Source organism: Ambystoma mexicanum, chromosome 14 (genome assembly GCF_040938575.1).
Source record: "Ambystoma mexicanum isolate Mex_15411 chromosome 14, UKY_AmexF1_1, whole genome shotgun sequence".
Classification (NCBI taxonomy): domain Eukaryota; kingdom Metazoa; phylum Chordata; class Amphibia; order Caudata; family Ambystomatidae; genus Ambystoma; species Ambystoma mexicanum.
The window spans coordinates 635556015-635579852 of NC_090940.1; the positions used below are offsets into that span (position 1 = coordinate 635556015).

General features: G+C 45.1%; 1 protein-coding gene across 1 annotated transcript; it reads right to left on the reverse strand.

The window, feature by feature from the left end:
• Window positions 1–1089: 1089 nt before the first annotated feature.
• On the reverse strand, window positions 1090–16594 carry LOC138527386 (exocyst complex component 3-like protein 2). Its single transcript, XM_069638461.1, has 7 exons — window positions 16497–16594; window positions 15225–15326; window positions 9935–10067; window positions 7669–7758; window positions 4368–4523; window positions 2519–2640; window positions 1090–2097 (listed from the first exon to the last, which is right to left on the reverse strand). Exons 1-7 carry the CDS (start codon window positions 16562–16564, stop codon window positions 1920–1922), a joined length of 849 nt encoding a protein of 282 aa, XP_069494562.1. The 5' UTR covers window positions 16565–16594; the 3' UTR covers window positions 1090–1919.
• Window positions 16595–23838: the final 7244 nt, after the last annotated feature.

Sequence of the window (23838 nt, forward strand, 5' to 3'; positions counted from 1 at the left end):
GCATACTAGCTCTTCTTCTTTCGTGTGTACTAACTCTTCTTCTTTCGTGTGTACAAGCTCCACTTCTTTCGTGTATACTAGCCCCTCTTATTTCGTGTATACTAGCTCCTCTTCTTTCGTGTGTACTAACTCCTCTTCTTTCGTGTATACTAGCCCCTCTTATTTCATGTATACTAGCTCCTCTTCTTTCATGCATACTAGCTCCTCTTCTTTCGTGCATACTAGCTCCACTTCTTTCGTGTGTACTAGCTCCACTTATTTCGTGTGTACTAGCTCCTCTTCTTTCGTGTGTACTAACTCCTCTTCTTTCGTGTGTACTAGCTCCACTTCTTTCGTGTATACTAGCCCCTCTTATTTTGTGTATACCAGCTCCTCTTCTTGCGATATCATGCAGGCGTGTTCCTCCAAGTGCTCCACGCCTGGCACCTTACCTCACTCTGTTGTGCGAGCCTTTCTTTCTGCCCATCGTTTGATTTTTTTTTGTGTACCCTGGTGTGTCCCCATCTGTTTTTCTGTGCCAGCTGTCTTATACTAAAAATCAAAAGCAGACTTCACTTCCCATGAGTCATGTCAATATAAAGTGGATCGTGTTGGGGCAATATTAACTACGGCATCGGCCAACCAGTGAAGCAAGGGCCCCTTAATGTAGGCATCGGTACCGTTACTGCAGAGTCAGCCTGCCAAAGTGCTTTATAGTGCCAGCACCCGTGAGCAGCAGACAAAGGTGCCAAGGCTACACATAATCAAATTAAAAGAAAACATACCCATTGTAGCTGCGTACCCACACCGCTCTAGGTACATCATTTTATGAGTTGATAAGTGGCCTGTCATCAGCACAGAAAACCGACTTGGAGAGGGATACATGGAAACTAAAGTAAGTTTACATTTTCAAAATAGAAAAACAAGGGCCTTGGCACCCACATCGGCTGTGGACGGGTACCAATAAGGCTGCTCTTGGGCACTGAAGGTACCAAAGGGAAAGCGGTGTGTCAAAGTACTCGGGAGATAGCTCAGGGGCAATGTGCTCGCTTTGGAAGCAAGACGACGTAGAGTAACACAGGTTTGATCCCCGGGTCTCCGCTTAGAAACCTCTGGGTATTAAGTGCATTATAAATAACTAATTATAATTACTGTGTGTGTAGATCACACAACAGGGCATGAACTTACATGAGCAAACACAGCCCCCGTTCTGAGCATCTTGATTGGCTAGATCCCCTTCCCTGCAAGGGCATTGTTGCATGTAGCCCTCGCCACGGAATGCTAGATTTCGATGCTGGAAATAAAATAATGGTATTCCCATCACTTGTGGGCAATAACACTGGAATAGCCAGTTTGTTTTTGCCTAGTGGACTATCTAGGCAATGTTAGTTTACAAATAGTGTGCTGTGAAATCATAATAAGTAGCTTGAAATGAGCTGGGCAGAAGTTGTCAGAAACAGATTTTGATTGGCTGGTAAAGCATTATATACACTGTGTGCCTGTGGTCCTTTATCTTCTGTTAGTGCCTTCATTCGAGCATTCTCATTGGTCACCAGTAGTGTTCATGTTCTCGTAATGCTTCATTAGCTTTTCTCCTTTCAGTGAGCAGACATGTCGAATGCTTGCTCCTGCACCGCCATCGCATCTTCTCGTAGGAGACTGCTACCCTGCAAGTTTGTTGTCAACATCCAGCCTCCAAATACACAATAACTTACAAGGATAGAATATCTTGACTACAAAGCTTCAACAATCCCAAGCACAGACAGGACCTGATGCAAACCAAACGGTACCAATCAAGCGGGCAGAGGTAGGAGGAGAGCCCCAGAACTCTTGCCTGCCCGGGCCAGATCACTGGCATGGTTGTCTGCAGAAAAACAACATCTATCTCAACCTGCACAATAGGCTGGATTTGAATCTTCAAATCTTCCTTCAGTCTCCTCCTAGCAGCAGCAAAGGCAGAAAAACAGCTTGCGCCTCCCTAATTCAATGTCCTCAAAAAACAAAAATTCGGACTCCTCCGTTGGCTCTTCTCTGTTCTGCAAGAGATTCAAGACCGCTTTCTTTTCTTTTCGACTGACCGACGTATTGCTGTCCACGAGGGTGCAAAGGTGCTCATCCCTACGAAGAAATACCAGAGTCAACAGAAGCCTCTTGAAAAAACAACTGATCGATAAAACAAAATCGAATATTAAACATTCCATGAAACATGCAGGGAAAATTAACTAATTTATCATAACATCTGGAGACTTGGGATTTTAGCTTCCTGGACCAGTGTTCAGCAACCTGTACCAGTGTTCCAGAGTTTTGAACTACAACTCCCATCATCCATGCCCATCATATCCAGGAAAAGGGATCATGGGAGTGGTAGTCGAAAACCTCTTGAAAGCTGCAGGTTGCAGCCCCGCCCCCTGTCCTACGTGATCAGTTCCACTTGCTGAGGTCTCCTATAGGAAGGCAGGACTTTTGTCATTTAACACAGTGTGAACAAAGACAAGGACCTTGAATTCGATGCTTGAGGTGAAATTCTTGCATCGATTACCTTACATCTGGATGAGCGGTTATGAGGTATAACACATCATATTTCAGTGCCCCAAAGTCCTTAGCGTGCAGAATGGCTGCCGTAGATTCGATGGGATTAATCAGCGGAGCACTTCCTGGTCCCTGTCAATGAAATATACAAATATTTCTATTCCATGTGATTTAAAGGATGGCCGAAACATACATTTCTTTTGAAATAGTGTTTTTTTTCAGAATGATATTCTGAGAAACTCTGACGGAACTTAAATTCAAAATTTGAATAACTATATTGATTTCCCAGTATATCTACGTACTGTAAGGGTGCAGGAGGAGACTGGCATGCAGGTGGCATAGTGGTTGTTATAGACTTTTATTCACCAAGAAAATAAAGAGAAAACTTAACTTTACCCATCTCCATGAGGGGTTTCCCTACCCCAACTAAAGTGCTAATGGGTCTGTCAGAATGTCCTTGTACATTAAAGAGTCCACCGTCACATGTCAAAGCTCTAATTCTGTCCCTTACATGCATAACTAAACTAAAATGTTTGCATCCGTGTTCCTGGTCCAGGAGAATGCTTCCCTTCTCCTGGACTGGGTGGCACAGTTCTGGTTGCAGTTCTTTACCAGGGGGAATGACTCCCTTCCCCTGGTCCCAATACTTCTCATGAAAAGGATTGCCAATCCTGTAATACTCTGTATCAGACGGTTCTCAGTTTCCTCACCCCGGGGAGAAGGGGGTTAGAGGGGAGGGGGGTCGCTCTCTTCCCCCTGGATCACAATATTCTGTGGTTTGATCCTTTTTGCAGATTCAACTACCAGGAGAATGCCTCCCTTCTTCTGGCTTTTACGGTTTCTCACACAAAAACAGGGTGAATTACTTCCTTCCCCTGGCCTCTTGCTCAGACTGTCTCAGAGTAACTGAGCAAAACAAAAGCAGTGATGACTGGAAGGTTTAGAATCAATCTTAAACTCTGGCATTGCTCTGGGCAAACCTCCATACCGCCCTCTTTGGGGTGGGACCAAGCCTGATTTGTATATGGTATTTCTCATTTTGTAATGGCTTGGCAGGCCCAATGGTCTGGAGGGTTGCCCAGAGCAATGCAAGAGTTAAGATTCATTCTAAACCTTCCAGCCATCACCTCTTTTGTTTTGCTATTGTTACCCCGAGTAGGACGGGTATGCAGAGACGTAGGTCCCATACCAGCGGGGCCTAGATACCCAAGCTACTCCTCACTAAGGACGCCCAATGAGGCGGAAACATGTCTGGGGATACTTGTGGTCTCTGCAGAAGGGATGGACAGCCCCTTTTGGGGTGGGACCACTACTGATTTGCATATGGTCTTTCCCCTTTTGTAATGGCTTAGCAGGTGTGGAACGATGGTCTGGAGGGTTGCCCAGAGCAATGACAGAGGTTAAGATTAATTCCAAACCTTCATGACATCACCTTTTTAGTTTTGCTGTAGTCACTGCAAGTGGGGTGGTTTGCCCAGGCGTGGGTTCAGTGCAGTGCCTGCTGGGCCTAGAGACCCAAGCCACTCGACACTGATGAGGTCCAATGAGGCTGAAACATGTCTGGGGATGCTTGTGGTCTCATGCAGAAGGGATGTGACCTAGCAGTTCGGGCTGGACTACCCCTTTGGGGATGAGACCAAGCCTGATTTACATATGGTCTTTCCCCTTCTTTAATGACTTGGCAGGCAAAGAACGATGGTCTGGAGGGTTGCCCAGAGCAATGCCAGAGGTTAAGATGTATTCTAAACCTTGCAGCCATCACCTCTTCTGTTTTGGTGTGGTCTACCTACAGCAGCATACTTTACTTTTTCAAACCCTACAGTTAGAGGAAAAAAAAACAATTTATGAAAGAAACTTACTAAATGTTTTTTAAAGAGATTTTGCATCTGTTGTCCTTCCTTTAAGAATGCTCTGCTCACGTCTTTTTGCTCTGCAGAGGAGAGCCTTCTCAGGGCCATCAGAAGCGCCCTCAGACACTCCACGCAGGTTCTGTGGTGGATGGTCCTTACAAAGCGCTGCAAAAAGACAACACCGCTGGATTATACTGACCAAGTGCAATAATGGCAAAGCATTAGTAGGTTGATAAGTGCACTTCTAGCGTGATGCTTCAGATGACTGCACGTGGCATTTCACTGGCAGGTGATGACACCTGGAACACCCACATGTATTCCTTCCATTTTGTGAAAAAAAATCAAGTGCTTATTGTGTAATATTGCGGGTTGCCTTAGAACACATGCCATGCTCACTCCCCTTCTTCCTAAATATAACACAGTATTTTGCTCCCTTTTTATTCCACAGGCCAAATATTATGCAATGTGTTATTTGCTGGTTTGATGACACACTACCCTACATTAATACCAAAACTAGCTCTGACCTATGCCATTGCATATATTGGAAATTAACCTGTATGCAATTATGTGATTTGTACATTATCTTAAATATCATAGTCTTTATATTGTAATTGTTTTCTGTATTCAATATAAAATTATGAGGAATAAACAAATGTCAGTTTCATTAGATGGACATCTAGTGCAAAGTGACAAAGTGGAGTGCATTGAGAGCAGGTTTAAAGAAAGAAATGTGTGATAGGATAATGAAATGTGTGATAGGATAATGAAATGTGTGATAGGATAATGAAATGTGTGATAGGATAATGAAATGTGTGATAGGATAATGAAATGTGGTAATACCCAGAAACCCAACATTGAGAACAAATCACTGAGTTTTTGTCATCTCTCCTTTTCTCCTTCCTTTTCATATTTGCTGGGCACATCTCTACAGACGACTTTTGATTACAAGCCAACCAAGCTTTTTGCATTTTAATACGGCCATCTATTTAAGAAGCATGTGGTCTTGCGGTGTCCCTCATTCTTGCCATCGCTGTCCTGGTAACTGAGACCTGTCCCGATCAAGTCCTGCCCTGCTAACCCGAGCTACATCAGTGCACCTTCTACCAAGGCAGCCTTGCCAGATGGAGGAACACAGACTCTATTTCTTATTCGAGGTGTTGCTCGCTTCAGGCGTGGCTAAGAGGTCTGCGTCATTTTGGATTCTTGTTAAATTCCTGTAGGATTTCAGAAGCTTTCCTTGATGAGAGAATTCTAACGTTATAGAAAGCCATGATTCTATTAAAGAAACAGAGGCGAAGGATTAAGCTCAACTCTTCTCTTTACTTCTCGAGCAGCATAACTCAAGTGCAAACACCAAGAAAAAAACTACAACTCCCATAAAACGACTCCTCTGGCCAATCAAAATCCTTATACTCCTTTAATTCTCTCTGTGAAACCAACGACCTCCTCTTTCTTTGCTGTTCGGGCAGCAGATAAGTTGTTTTTCTTATTTTGCACATGTGAGGTTGCGTGGCATAATTAGGTTATAAGCAGTTATAATTTATATCCCTGTGCGAGACTCTGTGCAGTATTGAATTTATACGTTGTTTGTATCTAATTTTACCTGCGACCACCTTGTTCCTAAACGTGCCACAGTGCAACGATATTCTCTCATCAAGCTTTCTTTAATGAGAGAATATCTGACTAAAGGTTATCAATTAAAAAGAATGGAATGAAAGTAAACTTTGCATGAAGACCAGATTATGCCAACCATCTCAAGATCAATTGTTCAAACGAATGTCAAACGCTGTCAATTGTCCATATTTCTCTTTCCTCACTAACTGCCCTTCCCAGCTGCAAATGGGCCCTTTCTCCTCCACCACCTCCCTCTCTACCGGCGGCGTCCCGCAGGGCTCCGTCCTATTGCCACAGCTCATAACTATTTATCTCGCTCCTCTTGCTCACCTGATCTCCCCCTTCTCTCCTTTCCAGTGGTATGCTGATGACACATAGCTTTCCTTCAAACTTCCCTCTACTACCTCTTCTTCCTCTCTCATTCACAATTGTCTGACCGCCATCCAGGCATGGTGTGTGGCTAACAATCTCTCTCTTAATGCCAGTAAGACGGAGATCCTTCTCATTTGGGCACCCGTGCCCCATTACCCTCCTACCCTCTGGCTGCTCTCCTTAGGTACTGCACCCTCACCATGCTGTGAGGCCAAAAACCATAGGGTCATCTTTGACTCTGCTCTCTCCTTTACCCCTCATATCCTGGACTTTGCCAAGAAGGCCCACTTCCAGCTTTACCTCCTTAAAGGCATTCTCCCTGTCCTCAGAAGCTTAATGTCTCAAGAGCTTTGGTCATCTCCAGGTTGGACTACTGCAACAGCCTCTTCCTCAATCTCCCCCTCCCTATGCCCCTTTAGCTAATCCAGAATAGGGCTGCAAGACTTATCCTTGGTCTCAAGCCCAGGGACTGTATCTCTCCAGCCCTAAAATCTCTCCACTGGCTCCCGGTGGCTGCAAGGATCAAATTGAAGACCCTCTGCATCATCCACAAGGCTTTCTGGGCCTGGGACCATGCTATCTCCAACTTTCCCTCCATATATAGTCCCCTGCTAGAGCCCCCACGCTCCTCTAACTCCAACTATCTGGAAACACCATTCTGTTGCATAGGCTCCCAACAGATGCTCAATAAATAAAATAAATAAATATATAAATATTTGCAAGGGTCGTTTATCAATGTCTGCATTTTTTTTCTTGTAAATCAATGTGCAGAATAAATTAATTGATTTCACGTTATTTTTTATTCCTTTATTTTCTAATAATGGTTGTCTTTGTGTTGTTATGATGCACACACATTTCAATAATTTTTCAGAATAAAAACTCTTTGTGCTTTATGCTACTAGATATTGCAACATGTTCAAAAGTCAAACCATATAATGTTGTAAATTACTCTCGAGTATTGCATAACACAAGAAACGACCCAGTGATTTGATTGACTTAACGAGACCTCAAGTGGCATTAAATGTTTCTATGAATGGCATCTTCATTTTTTTTTTATTGAAAGAGCCAACACAGATATGTGTTTCCTGGTTATCTACCACCCCGAGAAAATAATAACTGTGATGAGGAAGGATAAGACTCATTATGATGATGTCACTATTAACTAATGAGGCCACTATCTCACATTAAAGCCCTCGGCCAAGGGCATTAATACAGAAATAGAAGCTGCAAGAAAGCAGATCACATTCATGATAAGATCCCTTGTAATGTGTGTCCCTTAGGGCAGCCCCACATGGACAGGACTCAGGGATTCCATGTATCTTACCTCGCACTGTTTCATGTCCAGGATCTGGAGCTTCTCCTCCAAGTGTAGTCGAACCCAACGCACGTCCGTACAGTCCTCCATGAAATGATCCTAACATATTTTCAGAGCGAGAAAGCAATCATTAGACTAAAAATTGTTTTGACATTTCAAAAAACTATAAAATTGTAACCAAGCCACAGGTGTAACAGCGGATTGAGAGAGGCGTGAGCAAGGATGGAGTTAACTGCAGTTATCATACTGGAAGCAAATGCAATGATTATAAAAATTATTTCCAAGACGAACACAGAGATACAATAAGAGCTACAGCCATTGAATAGAATTCATATTGTTCAATATCCCCAGCCTTGGCAAAGCGCAATGGGAGCGCGAAACACGTGTTGTCTGTTTCAATCAAGGCACCCGAGTTGTATCAGCTGCAATGCCTTTTCAAGTAAGGAGATCAGAATATTGCAAGGGATCCTACAATGCTAGTAATATCACACTCTCCAAAAAAGAGGCTACTTTACTTAAATGTACATATTCTTTTACACATGTTAAAGGACTGATTCAATAAAAGGAACTTTAACAGCTTCAAATGATGTGCCACATCTTTGGAAGGACCTCAGTTAAAATACTAAGCCTTTGTACATCATGGCATATCCTAGCCCACAGATTTTTAGGTATTATCTCATGTTAAAGTTTAACCAATGTGAGGCTCTCGAGATAAAAGGCGCAAGAACGGGCATAAGCCGAGCAGAGAGAATAGGGGTCATTACGAGTTAGGAGGTAACCATGCCGCTATTAGCGGCATGGTTACCCCCTTACTGGGTATCGGGTCCGGGTTCCTTGAATGAGGAATTACCGGGCCATTCCGACCTTGGAGGGCCCGGTAATTCCTCATTCAAGGAACCCATTCCCATTTGAGCCCCCATAGGGCTCAATGGGAATGGGGAGGGAGCTAACAACGGGCCCGTTAATAACGGGCCCATTGTTAGCACACTGGTCTACTCGCGGAACCCGCTAAGGGCGCCTGATAAAACCAGACGTCCTTAGCGGGTGCCCGTGAGCAGACTCGTAATGCGGCAGTAAGGGGTTGACGGCTCTGGCACCTTTACCGGCGCCGTTAACCCCTTACTGCCACACTCGTAATGACCCCAAATGTGTCGTTTATGTGGGTGTCAGGACTCTGAATCCCTAAAGCATCATTTCCTGGTTACTGTGAAAGTCTTACTACACTGCGCACTATGTTTTTAAAGTCATATAATAACATGTATGATCCTAGTAATGGCCCTCATTACAACACCGGCGGTAACCAATGTCGCTAGTAGCACCATGTTTGCTGCCGGTATTGTAACGAGTCCGCCAATGGTAAATGGGGAAATACCATCCCCATTCCAAGGTTGGCGGGGCGGTAATTCCCCATTTACCATTGGCCCTTCCCCATTTTTGCCCCATAGGGCTCAATGGGACTGGGGCAGGCCGTAATTACGGTACCGCAAATTGCGGTACCGTAAATACCTCGGAAGTCCCTTTGCGGGTCCCTACTTTAACGGCTGGTCCAGACCAGCCGTTAAGGTCGGGAGCCCCAAAGGGACCGTGTAATCAGGCGTTAAGGGTTTAATGGCACCGACAGCTTTTACGGCACCGTTTAACCCTTAACGCCAGGGTCATAATAACCCCCAATGTCTCTTGTTTATGGAAGAATTCTAAGCGAAGGCGATGATATCAATTTCATCTTTTTATGGTTACATTTTATCTGAAAATCGTAGTCATTTTAAATTGTTTAGATTAATTGTTTAATAATTCATGTGTTATTTATTGTAAATTATGATAGGGATTGCGCAAATGTATGTGCTCTACCGTTCAAGGATTTGAATTTATGCATTTCCTTTGTATGTAATGTATAATATGTGTTGTATATACAAAGCCGTAACAGCTAAAAGTATATAATAAATAAAAATAAATAAATAAAATACCCAGAGTGGTAATCTCTGGACAAATATTGCCCACTAATTGAACCAAATGTTGTAATGTATTAAAAACATTTCACAGACAACTATTTTCTCCCAAGTATTTACAAAACCAAAACACACATCTCAATTATGATACAGAGTGAGAACTCTCGGCTCTTTTCTGAAGGAAAATAATAAGATGGGGGGTCAGCTGAGAATTGAAACATGTGCAGAGCATAATCTTATTTTTTTATACAACGTAGCATTTCATTGAACAAAATGAAACCAGTTTCAAAGAGCAGGCGATTAAGAAGTACAAACAATCCAGGAAGTACCTTGATTGTGGGAAGATGTGTTGCCAGGAAAAACTCTGCTGCCTGGATTTCTGCCTTCTGGATCTGCTCCTCCAGTTTCTTGCCAATCTCTTCCGTGAGAGGGTATCGTTCCGCTAAGTTATGTCTCACAGTTCTACAAAACGAACATTAGAAAAAAAAGAAGGTGTCGGCGAAATTGAAAACCCTCATTGAGGTGGAACTATACAAAAAACCAACACTTTAGCAGTGCTGAATTGATCAGCTTTGTCTAGACCAGGTTTGCTGATTGCCCAGCAAGGCACCACCTCTGTCAAGCCTGTAAGGGTGATACGCACACCCCCTCCCTAACCACTGACGTCGAATGGAGCACGGCCCTCCCACCGTGGGTGGCACGGGTTCCTGATTAGTAAATAACAGCTCACCACAAGGCAGCCAATGGGAGGAAGAGGATTAGGGATACTTGATTGGATAGGCAGGGCGAAATAAAGGGGAAACTGCACGGCATGCTGAGGAGCAGGTGCCTTCTCACTAAACAAGCCATGGACGCTGGTAAACACTCTTGCTTGGTGTCCTTTGATCCTATACTATTCATCCCAGTGCACCTCTGGTGTCTCATAACACAGAGCACTAACTATAAGCGCATGCATAGCAACATACAAAGAAAGCGACATAAAGTGTGGTCAACACGATGCAAATGGACACAACGACCTTTGAACATGTGCATTGCACCATACACTAACAGTTACGTAAATGCTGGGGTGTAGCCACATGCCAAAAGCAGGCACATGGAATGTGGGCATGCAATGCTGGAGACAAGCAATTTTGCTGGGAGAGCTGTGGTTTACAAATGGTGTCCTGTGAGGGCCCAACTCCCACCCAAATATTTTTTGGCACACCCTATGTGATCTTTTGATGACGATACCCAGCTCAACATAGAGCTAAAACCGGGGATTATGACAAGGATCTGGAGAGCATTGAACAAATCTATAAATCTATCCAAATTTGGATGACAACAAAGGGTCTTTGCCTTAACTCAGCTAAGACCGAGTTTCATATTTTCGGTTCCATACAGTCACGTACTAAACTACCTATACAGTATGAGCGCTTTACTATAGATGGCCATTATATGAAAACAGCGTCCAAGGTGAAAGCCATGGGGGTGATTCTGGAACAATCCCTTGGAGCTGAAGCCCATGTAAACAACGTAGTCAATAAAACTCAATGGGCTTCATTACGATTTTGGCGATAGCCATGCCGCTATTGTCGGCATGGCTGCCGACAAAATCGGGTCCGGGTCTGGGTTCCCAGAATAAGGAATTACCGGGCCATTCCGAGTTCGGAGGGCCCAGTAATTCCTCTCTCCAGGAACCCGGGCCCGGACCTTCCCCATTCCCATTTCAGCCCCCATAGGGCTGGATGGGAATGGGGGCGGGAGCTAACAACGGCCGATTACGAGCGGCCCGTTGTTTGCTCCCTCCTCCCCTCGCGGAATCCGCTCTGCACGTCTGGCAAAACCAGATGTGCAGAGCGGGTCCCGCGAGGGGACCTCGTAATGAGGCGGTATGGGGTTAACGGGGCCGGCACCTTTACCGGCGCCGTTAACCACTTACCGTTTCCCTTACAATGAGGCCCAATATCACTTAAGACTGCTTAGCATAGTGAAGGCATAATAATAATAATGATAATTTAGCATTTATATAGCGCTACAAACCCTCAGGTATCTAAGCGCTGCTTATTATTACCCACGGTTTGTGGTGCTCATTTATCGACCTCGGAAGGATGAAAGGCTGAGTTTGGCCTTGCCGGGATTCGAACCTGCTTCAGCAGGCTCTGCACAGATGTCAAAGCGGATAGGTCACTCTGGCAAACTGCAGGACAAAAGTACGAGCAGTTAAAATGGCCAGGCTCGACTATTGTACTGCGTTATTGGCCGGAGCAGGTAAGGACTGCATCAAAAAACTTCAGATACTTCAGAATGATGCATTCCCGATTATCAAAAGGTATAACAAGACGAGACCCGCTGTCTGTACACAGGAGGGAGCCTCACTGGCTTCCAGTAGAAGCTAGAATATGTTTTAAGATCAGTACCATCGTGCATAGATGCTTTTATGGACAAGCACCAGAATACTTAAAAGAACGCCTGATATAGTCAAAAGCATTTCAGAGTTACTCGGTCTAAGGACTCTATGCACTTGTCTCGGTCCAGATGTAAACGAGTTAGAGGCAATGGGCGTTCTTTCATGGTACAGGCTGGGTTGGTCTAGAAAAAGCTTCCTGCTGAGATGCGTAGGGAAGAAAATAGTAGTACCTTTAGGAACCATCTAACTGTTTGTCTAAATTGTAAGCTGCTTGCATTTGTCTGTTATATATGTCGCGCCCTGATGCCTGCGGGCTCCAGCGCATTATAAGCAAAAAAACATATTCATAAAGTCGTAGCATAGGGTTTAAATGTGGGCACTATTAGGTTGACTCTCTTGCCTTCACAGAGCACATGCCCATAACACCACTCCGGAGCATGATACATATTTAACACTGTACTTATCTCATGCCCGAGGAGTCTCTCGAGGGCTCTTCAAGCGTCCTGGAGAAGGGGTTGAAGACAAGCGGGCTACGATGCAAGGGCCCGACGTTCGCTGCAGTGCAACCACTTCCCTGCCATGAGGTCAATGGAGCTATTGAGGTAAGCACGCCTCCCAACTCTTGCTACTCTAGATGCGGAAAGAAGCTCCTGCTTCCCGGCCTGTGCCGTGAACAGCAATAATCAGCACCCGGCAGGGGCAGATCACATGAAGCCGACCCGGCGGCACGTACGCACGGCACATTGCTGACGAGAATCATGGACAATGAAGTTCCAACATGGTCCAGGGCGCCAGAACGTGGCATCACCAGGGCTTATTTGACACTCTGAAACACCTGTGTACGAGCGCGATATAAATAAAATATCATATCATATCATTTGTGGTGGCTCTGGTTTGCAGAGGCCCCCATGAGCCCCCGCTGCTCCACAAATCCTGACAACCTCCATTCATGAAAAGTTACATGACTGCAGCGGCCATCACCATTAATAACTAATGGGCAATTATACAAAATGTACCTTAGCCTATTAATGTCTTCTAGACAAGATGGTTTCCAGGATCTGGTGTGCTACACACAACTGCACGAGCACGTCATAAAGAGGGCCCCTCCAGCTTGACGAATGGTGTCTATGGGCCAAGGAGTAGACTGGTGCCCTAACTAGCAAAGACGAGTCACACAACACCAACCCGAAGCAGGGCAACGGGAGAAAAACTCAAACCCTAAGATGGCCGCCTCAGTCTGGTAGGACGAGTCACACAACACCAACCCGAACCAGGGCAACGGGAGAAAAACTCAAAACCTAAGATGGCCGCCTCAGTCTGGTAGTACAACTCACACATAACACTGTCCCGAACCAGGGCAAAGGGAGAAAAACTCAAAAACTAAGATGGCTGCCTCTGTCTAGTAGTACGAGTCACACATAACACTGTCCCGAACCAGGGCAACGGGAGAAAAATTCAAAACCTAAAATGGCCGCCTCCGTCTGGTAGGACGAGTCACACATAACACTGACGCTTACCAGGGCAACAGGAGAAAAACTCAAAACCTAAGATGGCCGTCTCAGTCTGGTAGTACGAGTCACACAACACCGACCCGAACCTGGGCAAAGGGGGGAAAATCTCAAACTCTAAGATTTCCGCCTCAGTCTGATAGTACAAGTCACACATAACACTGTCCCGAACCAGGGCAACGGGAGAAGAACTCAAAACCTAAGATGGCTGCCTCCGTCTGCTAGTACGAGTCACAAATAACACTGTCCCGAACCAGGGCAACGGGAGAAAAACTCAAAACCTAAGATGGCCGCCTTCGTCTGGTAGGATGAGTCAAACAAAACACTGCCCCGAACCAGGGCAATGGGAGAAAACGCGAAATCTAAGATGGCCGCCTCTTGTCACGGCGCCACACAGTCATGAGCATTCATGAAAGAATCAAGGTGTGCATTATCTCAGCGTTCTAAGAGGCATGTAGGTACATCTATAGGGTAAAGTACCCCACTACCGTGTGTTACAGAATATTGCAAGTCACTCAGGAGTTCCAGGACTAAACAGAGGAACAAGGTGGAAGGTTGGGCTCTTTCAATAGGTCACAGAACCCCGAGGTGACTTGAAATACCCTTTGTTCATATTTTCAGCAATATTGGATTCCTTAACTACCAGACTATTAGTGCAAGTCTATGCAAAAAGGACGAGCATACTCGCCCTTGGCACTTGAGGGGTCTATTGGCCATACTCTGGCATCTCCTTTAATGTGCAGATTCCAATGTGTTGCAGAAAAATTATGTGATCAATTTAATAAAAATGCATCCCAAAAAATATTTTTTTTCGTTTTACAGGTCAGTAGTGATGTCACAACTAGCCTATAAAGAAAGGATGTACGAGTTTTGCAGGCTAAGAATTATAATGATATCACACCCAAACACCAGCAAGCCGCCACTACTGGCGGAGTTCCAGCGGCCTTTTCTGCACGCATATGCAGGCGAGCAGATCACCATTATGACACATGATAAAACCATGAGTTCATGGCACTATTTGACTCGCGCCTCTTATCACTCATTATAAGGGCGTTTTATGATTGTTCCTGGCCGCTGACGGTTTTGTAACGCCTGCCCGAGCTCTTTCATGATCCACGCCCTTCTGATTAAATATACATCTGAAATGCATTTGCTGGGCATCAGTCGATGTATTAAAAAAAAAGTTAAGTTGCCAGCGATTTCAGAGGCGCGGCCTTTGGGGTTAGGTATGGAAAAGTCACAGGACTGAATGGTGAAGCCTTCCTGGCCACAGCAGAATGTTAAGGAGCTGCTAACAAGTCAGGGAACCTGCCAACACCTTCTCCTAAAATACCAGGTCACCAGTGAAAGCACCAACGCAGCCCCCCGTTTCTCTTGCCACAGGCTTGCCCCAAATCCCCATTGGTTAGTGTTGCTACAGAAAAAATGAACATGCTATTGAAGGTGGCCTGTGCAACTTCAGGTCTACAAGTGCCCCCCCCCCTCCACCCCAACCACCCAGGTCCACACTAGGCTCTGTGTAAAGTAACTGCAAAGTCAAAAAGCCCCCCTGCCTCCAACCAATGTTCCTTCAGTGGGGCGCCCATTTCCTGTGGTTTCTCTGCCATGTGTATAGCACCTGCATTAATGGCGAAATGTATAGTGATATTAAACTATCACCCTAATCACTGTGTTCTGTACGCGTAGTGCAAGAACCAGTAGCGCGTCTTCCAGAATGCACCTCACCTGAGGATCCGGCAGTTTCCCAGTATTTTCTTCTCAGCCTGGTTCGTGGTTCGCAAAGCCTGGATTCCTCGCTGGAGATCAGTGCTCAGCTCTGCTGTATATCTAGAGTTCATAAACAATAAGGCATTCTTCTTTTGTAGGATCCTGAGAGGAAATCAGAAGCTGAGACTCGCTAGCCGGTGAAATATACACGTTTTTGGATTGGCGTACAACCAGGCGGATAACAGGTCCCTGCGGCGGTGCTGGCTCTGACCACAGGTCTTTCACTTGCAAGGATGTGTTAGGAGTATATGAGAAAGGGCCATCTGTATGTTCAAGCACACTTTGTGACTGCTGAATGAGGGGTTTGAATGGGCAATGTAAAGAGAAAATGGAGGATTAAAGGACATATGTTCATTAAGATGTCAATATGTGTAGCCGAGGCGTGTCCTGGAAGGATACAGGATAAATTACAATGCCCACTTGTTAAATATTTGCAATACCCACTTGCACAAAGATCCTTAAGGGGCAATGCCCACTTATGAAGCAAAATTCAATGCCCACTTGTTAAATATTTACCTTGCCCACTTGCACAAAGGTCCATTAGTGGCAATGTCCACTTATGAAACAAATTACAATGTCCACTTGTTAAATATTTACCTTGCCCACTTCCCACAAAGATCCATAAGGGGCAATGCCCACTTATGAAACAAATTACAATGCCCACTTGTTAAATATTTACAATGCCAACTTGCACAAAGATCCATAAGGGGCAATGGCCACTTATGAAACAAATTACAATGCCCACTTGTTAAATATTTACAATACCCACTTGCTAAATAATTACAATGCCCATTTACTTTTTACAGCACCCAATAGCAAACAATTTTCTTGTTTTAAATACTTTACATTTTTGCTCACTGGGGAACTGAAACATGTGATATGAGGTGATAATGTGATCAATCGAAGAAGACGAAAATCATTTGGGTCCCCACGCCACAGACAATAAATGCATGCCTAGATGTTTCGAAGAGGTGGTTCTGGAGACCATGCATTTGGAATACCCGATGGAGGACTAGAGACACAGGTAGGTTCATACACACGGGCTGAAAGCAAGAGGGACCCTTTGAGCGCCCCAAGGCGTGTGGCGTGATATATACAAATTCAAATAAATAAAATAAATGAATAAACCGGCAGCTGATTATTTAGCACTTAAAGGGAGACGGAAGGACCTGTTCCAGAAAGCTAAGCAGTCGACAGGCCAAGCTCTTCCCTTTTCCCCACATCACATACCTCTCTACAAACCACTGTAGATCCCCCCAACACGCAGCCTGGACCTTCTGCACAATGGAGTCCCCCATCTCCTGGACGTCCTCATCCGTATTGGTTAAAACCTGCGAGCGGAGGAACAGGAAACAAAGGGGTGGCGTTACTTTAGCGGTTAGGGTGCCTTGCAGGCTGGCATGCGGATCCAAGAGTCTGCATATCACGTACGCTTTCTATACCACGCAAAGCCACCACTGCATACCAGCTTCAGAGCACCCAGGTTTATCCCTGGAGTTGCGAATTTGGCCCCCCTCCAGGTGAATCCGGACCTTTGGCCGCCGGAGGAAAGAAAAGTTGATGATTAGAGGATAGGAGAAATAGACACTGATTATGGGAAATAGATGCTACAAACACAAGGATGGATGGACACTGATTAGAGGATAGGAAAGTGGGAAATAGATGCTACAAACACAAAGATGGATGGGCACTGATTAGAGGATAGGAAAGTGGGAAATAGATGCTACAAACACAAAGATGGATGGGCACTGATTAGAGGATAGGAAAGTGGGAAATAGATGCTACAAACACAAGGATGGATGGGCACTGATTAGAGGATAGGAAAGTGGGAAATAGATGCTACAAACACAAGGATGGATGGGCACTGATTAGAGGATAGGAAAGTGGGAAATAGATGCTACAAACACAAAGATGGATGGGCACTGATTAGAGGATAGGAAAGTGGGAAATAGATGCTACAAACACAAGGATGGATGGGCACTGATTAGAGGATAGGAAAGTGGGAAATAGATGCTACAAACACAAGGATGGATGGGCACTGATTAGAGGATAGGAAAGTGGGAAATAGATGCTACAAACACAAGGATGGATGGGCACTGATTAGAGGATAGGAAAGTGGGAAACAGATGCTACAAACACAAGGATGGATGGGCACTGATTAGAGGATAGGAAAGTGGGAAACAGATGCTACATACACAAGGATGGATGGGCACCGAGGGGGAGGGTGGTCTGTGATAGCATGGGTGCATGTCAGTCTTGTTGGGTGGACCATAGTTCTGCAAAAAGCGAGGAGGGGCTGTGTCCTGAGGCGCTCTGATCATTGGGTTGTGTTCCCACAGCAGATTTAGATAATTGTAAATTAGTACAGTGTGAAATTAGAACCATGAGGGGGCTGTGCTGGTAAATTAAAATTGGAACAGGGGTAGGGTGCAAGGCATCCGTGTGCGAGATTGGGAGAATGACTTTGCATTTCCATAAGTGCCTTCCAGGCTGCTTCTAATTTGACGCACTTACTTGAAAGCTATGGGCCGACTCCCTGAAAATGGCCTGAGGGCAGGCAGAGTGTGAATGAAGGGAAAGCGAAACAAATCAATGAAAAGGTGGAAAAGCCTGGAGGTGGCTGCGAAGCAGGTTGCTCTTGGCGCAGCCGATACAAATGCATAGGGTCCACACACCCGATTGATCTCAGAATTACTAGCGTGGAAATCCAATGACAGATAGGAAAGGTCAAGAATCGTCCGAGAGCTCTAATTGGCTAAGCCAGATCTAAAACTAGCTGCCCTGTATCCTGGAAACAGCCAATGAGAGCTCAAGTCACTTTTAAATTCAATGTGGGCAGATGGTTGAGCTTAACGGAGCACATTATAACCTGGATGCTATGGGAGGTGGCATCCAAAACCCTGCAGATATTTTAAAGAAAAAAACTCATTTTTTTATTTTTGGGAGTCCCCATCCCCTTTAATTTTGTATCTATTTCCGAACACCCCCAATCCATATATATACTTTTCTAACCCCCACCCCCCTAAAAAATGTGATGAGTTTTTTCATTAAAATCTCATCGGAAAGAAACCCTGCAAAATTTCATCCCGCGATAAAATGACATCGTACCCACAGGAAGTGGAATCGGAGGCATATGCCCATGGGAGACACATTATCCAAGCAGCATTTTTATAGTTACATGCCCATGAAAGATGTTCAATTAATCATGGCTGCTGGCATTGCTCGGGTCAAAGTACCATACCATCAATATTTGATCTCATCTGTACCATTACAGAAGAAACCAGCCAGTTGCAAACCAGTTTGGTCCTGCTACCGATGGGACGAGTCCAGTCAGAACCGCAGGTCCATGTCCTATTTGCATAGGAACTCAAGCAGCCACTTATTGGGCCTAAATTGTGAGGAGCAGCCTTAATCCCAGCCAGAGCAAGCAGGCTGAGTCTAAAGTCTACGAAATGGCACACTGTGCAACCAGAAAGCACGGGATCACAGCCAGCCTTCCTCGCTTGAACAATTGATGTGATCCTGGGCAAATCACTCTACCTAAACAGAGTCGGTTAGCTTTGGCTGCCAAAAGAGCAGCCACCTGGAAGGGATCCTGTTAAGTGTGCAATACTCAAGGTGCCTGGATTATACATGGTTTAATAGAATACATCAATGAATCCATATAGTCAAATAATATTGATTATTAGAGAATGTATGTTACTGGATTAATTATTTTAGCTTGCTTATTGCTGATTTAACCACCACTTGAGTGCCTGGTTCTCTGCAAACAAAATAAATAACTGTTAGGACAGTTTTTCTGAAGTCCAACTAAGGGCTTAGTAAAACCATTCAACTGAGGCAGTACAAGACTCAACTCTTAGTAGAAGGGTGTACCACCCGGGTTCATGGTTGCGTAGGCAGAGCTGCCAGGCTTATTTTAGGAGGGGAGAGGGCTGTAGAATCAGTACAAGTTAAATTGTAATGCAAATGATCCAAAGAAACACTGAAACACTATGTATGTAAAAATAAAGGATTTATTTAAATACAGGTAGGCCCAGATAAATCTAGGGGTAAGTACTAACACATTATATGAAATCACAATATAAAAACATAACACTATACTTGAAAGTACACAGACCCAAGTATAGACCTTATTTGAAGTACCTGGCAGTAGTTCTAGGGAAGTCAAAACCTTTTCATACACATTTAGTATAGGTCAAGCCTATTATTGGGGAGTAAAACCCAATGGTTACTTTTTACAATTACATTCAGTAATGCAAGGGCAGTAAACCCTTCCAGTTGTATAATGATTCTCAGTACAAATCACTTAATCAATCAACTGGACATTATACTTTTGGTGAATAGTGAAACACTTATTCTAGGTGCAGTAAAAACCTACAACTACTTTTGTCATAACACACAGTTATACTGGGTGAGTAAAACCTAAGGATGTAATATACAATTACCGATGCTTTTGAAATCAGGGAACCCCAGATTGAGGTAAGCAGTAACACGTGTAACTTATTTTTGGATGGCAGACAGCTAACACAAGGTAAGTAAAACCCACCTACCTTTTTAACCTCGCAATGAAGGGGAAAGTAAAACCCAATGTCACACTTTACTGAATAGTTATTCTAGGTGGGCAACCTAATACATACTTATTAAGGACAGGCTAGCAGCAGGTCAGGGGAAGCCAGACCCAGTTGGGGGAAGCCAGACCCAGTTGGGGAACACTCATACAATTATCCCCAAGGGACTAATCTGGTGATACAAACACTTTACTTTTGGGAAGAGGCACAACCTAATCACAGGAGAGTAAAATCCCTTCACATCTACTTTCTAAGAGTGGCAAAACAGTTGCGAAGGAAGAAAAGATGTTAACCATACTTTTAAGAATAGTGCATCACACATTCAAGATCAGTAAGAACTTTTGTAACTGTTCACTCTTAGAATTACAGTAACTTTTAAAACATTTATGTATTTTTCTGGGCAGAAGTTCCAATCCCTTGACAGTCTTTCTCTTATTCTTGGAGCATGAGTGTTCTCAGTGGCACTAGCACTAGTGACCAACAGGCAGTGTCAGAATAGGTTTTTTTGTAGAAAATGTCAGAGTTCCTTAGGAAAACTGGGCAAACGGGTGAGTACTTTACTAGAGTTAGAGGGTCCAGGGGCTTCACAGAAGACACGCTAGCAGGATTCTAGCAGTGGGACTGGGTGCACTGGATGAGAGGCCTCCCCATCACAGAAACCAACCTACAGCTACAAATAAATCCTAACAGGCTTAAGGTAAGTACATACCCAAGCCAACACATTACCTCAGCATTGAAGAATATTTAGCAGCAGGAGAACTTCAGGGTCTGCAGCCAAATACCCCGTCAATGGATTCTTTGTCATGGAGACTGAAAACAAGACCTCAGAAGGGACTTTGCAGCAAGGATCGATGAAGAAGGCTGTAGACAAAGTTTCCCTCATGGCTGAATGTGGTTCTGCAGTTTTGACACCTTTTGAAGGAGCACACAAGACAGAAAATCGCAGTTGAATTCTCGTTGTTTTAAAGGTCCAGCAGTCTGGTGAGGGCACTTTTTGGACTCGATTCATGTCTCTGGAGATCCACCAGGATGCCCACGAAGTTTCAGTGAGATTCGGAAGACCGTGCTCCGCACGATGGCTCGAGGTCCCAGGGTATTGGGGTATTGCAACAACGCAAGGTCGCAGCAAGGCATGGGATGACTCAAAATGCAGGTCGTCATGAGTCTAGTGGGTTTCATCAGGCTCTTGGTCAGGGTCGTCTTTTACGGAGTCCCCAGGCTGATTGGAAAGAAGGGCTACAGCAGGCTCTAGTTACACAGCAGGCTCTCCGGCCGCTGGAAAGCTTGTTTCCACCACTTTTCCTTCATCATCCTCTTTGGTTTAAGTTCCAGTGGTCGACATATTTTCAGCTGCCAGGTTCGCAGTATTTATCAGGAATTACAACACAACCTCTGCATTCTCTCCCCGCATTTTACAAGAAGGGGTGGTATGGTTGTCCAATCAGGACAGAGAGCGCCCCCCACTGGGATTTGTCCCCATTCAAGCAAGGTGTAAGACAAAGGGCTGGGGAATTTTTGACTCCTCCCTCACTTCCTGCTCTCACAGACAGACTGGAGCCTGGGCGTGGAGTCCAGGGGACTCCAGCCGAAGATACAAAACACACAAAGGAATTTCCCACCCTGGAGGTCAGGGGAAGGAAGAGGAACCGACAAGAAACCCCAAAATGGCAAACAAAGAAGTTCGGGGACCATTTTAGCAACGATGGCTCGACGTCATTTTGAAAAAGTTGTCTCCCGTGGTTAGCATTACCGGAGCTGCGAACAGCCGCGGTAGATGCAAACCATGGTAGTTCATTATGAAACCACTGCCACCAGCCATTGAAGGTAAACTTGTCACTGTAACAGCATGGTTATAGTTTTAATGTGAAAGGGGGTGCATGGTATCTCCCCAGCACTCCACAGAAGGTGGGGTGTGCTGGTTTCACTAAATAAAATGTAAAAGGGATCCAAAGATCCTTTCTACCCTTCTGAACTGTAGTTCACTCAAGGTTAGCACAAGAATGTTAAATGGGGAGCTCCCAGGGCAAGCCAGCAACAACAGGCACTTATTGCCAATAAGTTGGTAAAGATGATAACTTTAAACAAAACACTATGGAGAGTCTTAAAAATGACACCCATAAAAAGAATTAAAGATTATGTAAGTGTGGAAAAAGGTTCCCACTCACTGAGGTATTAATGAAAAATATCCCACGAGTAAAGCAAAAAGTTCTGGGGTTGAACCAGGAAAGGAAGATTTACTAGTTCTGAGCAAATCTTACCTAACAATAACATACTACATTTTGGTGGGCAAGGGGGCTTTCCTGTGTCAGCAGCCCACCAGCATAATTCCCTTTACCTGTCTCCACAGTCCTATGTTGTGTTATGTTATGTTATGTTATATTATGTTATAGGCTGTGGCCATGGAGTCCCCACCTACTACTCAGTTTGCTATAGGCGCAGTGAGCAAGGAGAAAGCTGGGTTTGGACATGGGGGTGTGTGCTGGATCAGAGCCATGCCACAGGTCACACATTGCTTTAGTGTTCTCCCACCTCTCACACTGCCCAGGACATCCGAGTGCAGCATAGTCCTCCAACGTGTCCCTTCTGGGGAACTGGAGAAAGTCTGCGGGGGGTTTCATCCCGCTCGCACCTTCCTGTGCCCCTCTCCCATCACCTGTTACCAGGCAGGTAACTTATCATCCCCGCAGGAGGCAATGCCTGTCAGCTCACCCAGGATGCAGACGTGTGACCTGCAATTTGCACACAGATCTCCGCAGAAGGTGCATCAATCAACTGAGGCGCCTTGGTCTATGGTCTACCCCTCTAAAGATAGGGGGAAGTATAGTGTTGGTGCATAGGAAATGTAATTTTGGGGGGTAAGCAGAGTTAAATCAAAAGGTGTTGGATCCAAAGCTTTGAATTAATCATACCCACTTTCATGCCTCTAAGCAAACTTCCCAAACCTGTCATTTTGAGCACACATGAAGGGTATATTCCCTAATCTTTTATTCTGGCCACTCTTGGTACTAGCTCCAAAATAAGCAGTCTGGTCCCAGCTGCTGGGTCATGCCCCACTCTACCCTGGGCAGGGGGCTGCCACATTCGACTCCCCAAGTGTTCTGGTCTAAAAATACAATCAGCCCTAGCCATCATAGTCAATGCTGAGGGATTATGGGATTCACAGTCCAAAGCTCCAGAGCTGCAGTTTGTAAACCCCTGACCTTGGTACACAAACAGCTATTGCAATTCAAGCCAGACAGCTGATGTGGAGGGAGTGGGAGGGCAAGGACTAGTTTCCACTTCGTTATATCAATGTCTGCCCAGAGTAAATGACAGTGGTTATGACGAACTGAAAGTCTGCCACCCACCCCTTTCTGATTTAAGATGTAGCCAAGAAGGCTTACAGAGAACCCGAGCCAGGAGAGCTCACAGAGAACCCGAGGCAGGAGAGCTCACAGATAACACGAGGCAGGAGAGCTCACAGAGAACCTGAGCCATCAGGCATCACAGAGAACTTGAGCAAAGAGGCATCACAGTGAACCTGAGGCAGGAGAGCTCACAGAGACCCTGAGACAGGAGAGCTCACAGAGAACCTGAGCCCGGAGAGCTCACAGAGAACCTGAGCATTAGGCGTCACAGAGAACCTGAGCCATGAGGCATCACAGAGAACACAAGGCAGGAGAGATCACAGAGAACCTGAGCCAGGAGAGCTCACAGAGAACCTAAGCCAAGAGAGCTCATAGAGAACCCAAGGCAGCAGAGCTCACAGAGAACCTGAGCCATGAGGCATCACAGAGAACCAGAGGCAGGAGAACTCACAACAGCCTGAGGCAGTAGAGCTCACAGAGAACCTGAGAAAGGAGAGCTCACAGAGAACCTGAGCCAGGAGAGCTCACAGAGAACCCGAGCCATGAGATCTCACAGAGAACCTGAGGCAGGAGAGCTCACAGAGAACATGAGGCAGGAGAGCTCACAGAGAACCTGAGGCAGGAGAGCTCACAGAGAACCTGAGCCATGAGGCA

Excerpts from the sequence above, each read along its gene's own strand:
- LOC138527386 (XM_069638461.1), bottom strand. The coding sequence starts at position 16,564 with ATGGGGGACTCCATTGTGCAGAAGGTCCAGGCTGCGTGTTGGGGGGAT. Across the intron at positions 10,068-15,224 it reads GGAAACTGCCGGATCCTCAG|AACTGTGAGACATAACTTAG; the intron begins GTGAGGTGCATT and ends TTCGTTTTGTAG. Across the intron at positions 2,098-2,518 it reads ACCGCTCATCCAGATGTAAG|GGATGAGCACCTTTGCACCC; the intron begins GTAATCGATGCA and ends ATTTCTTCGTAG.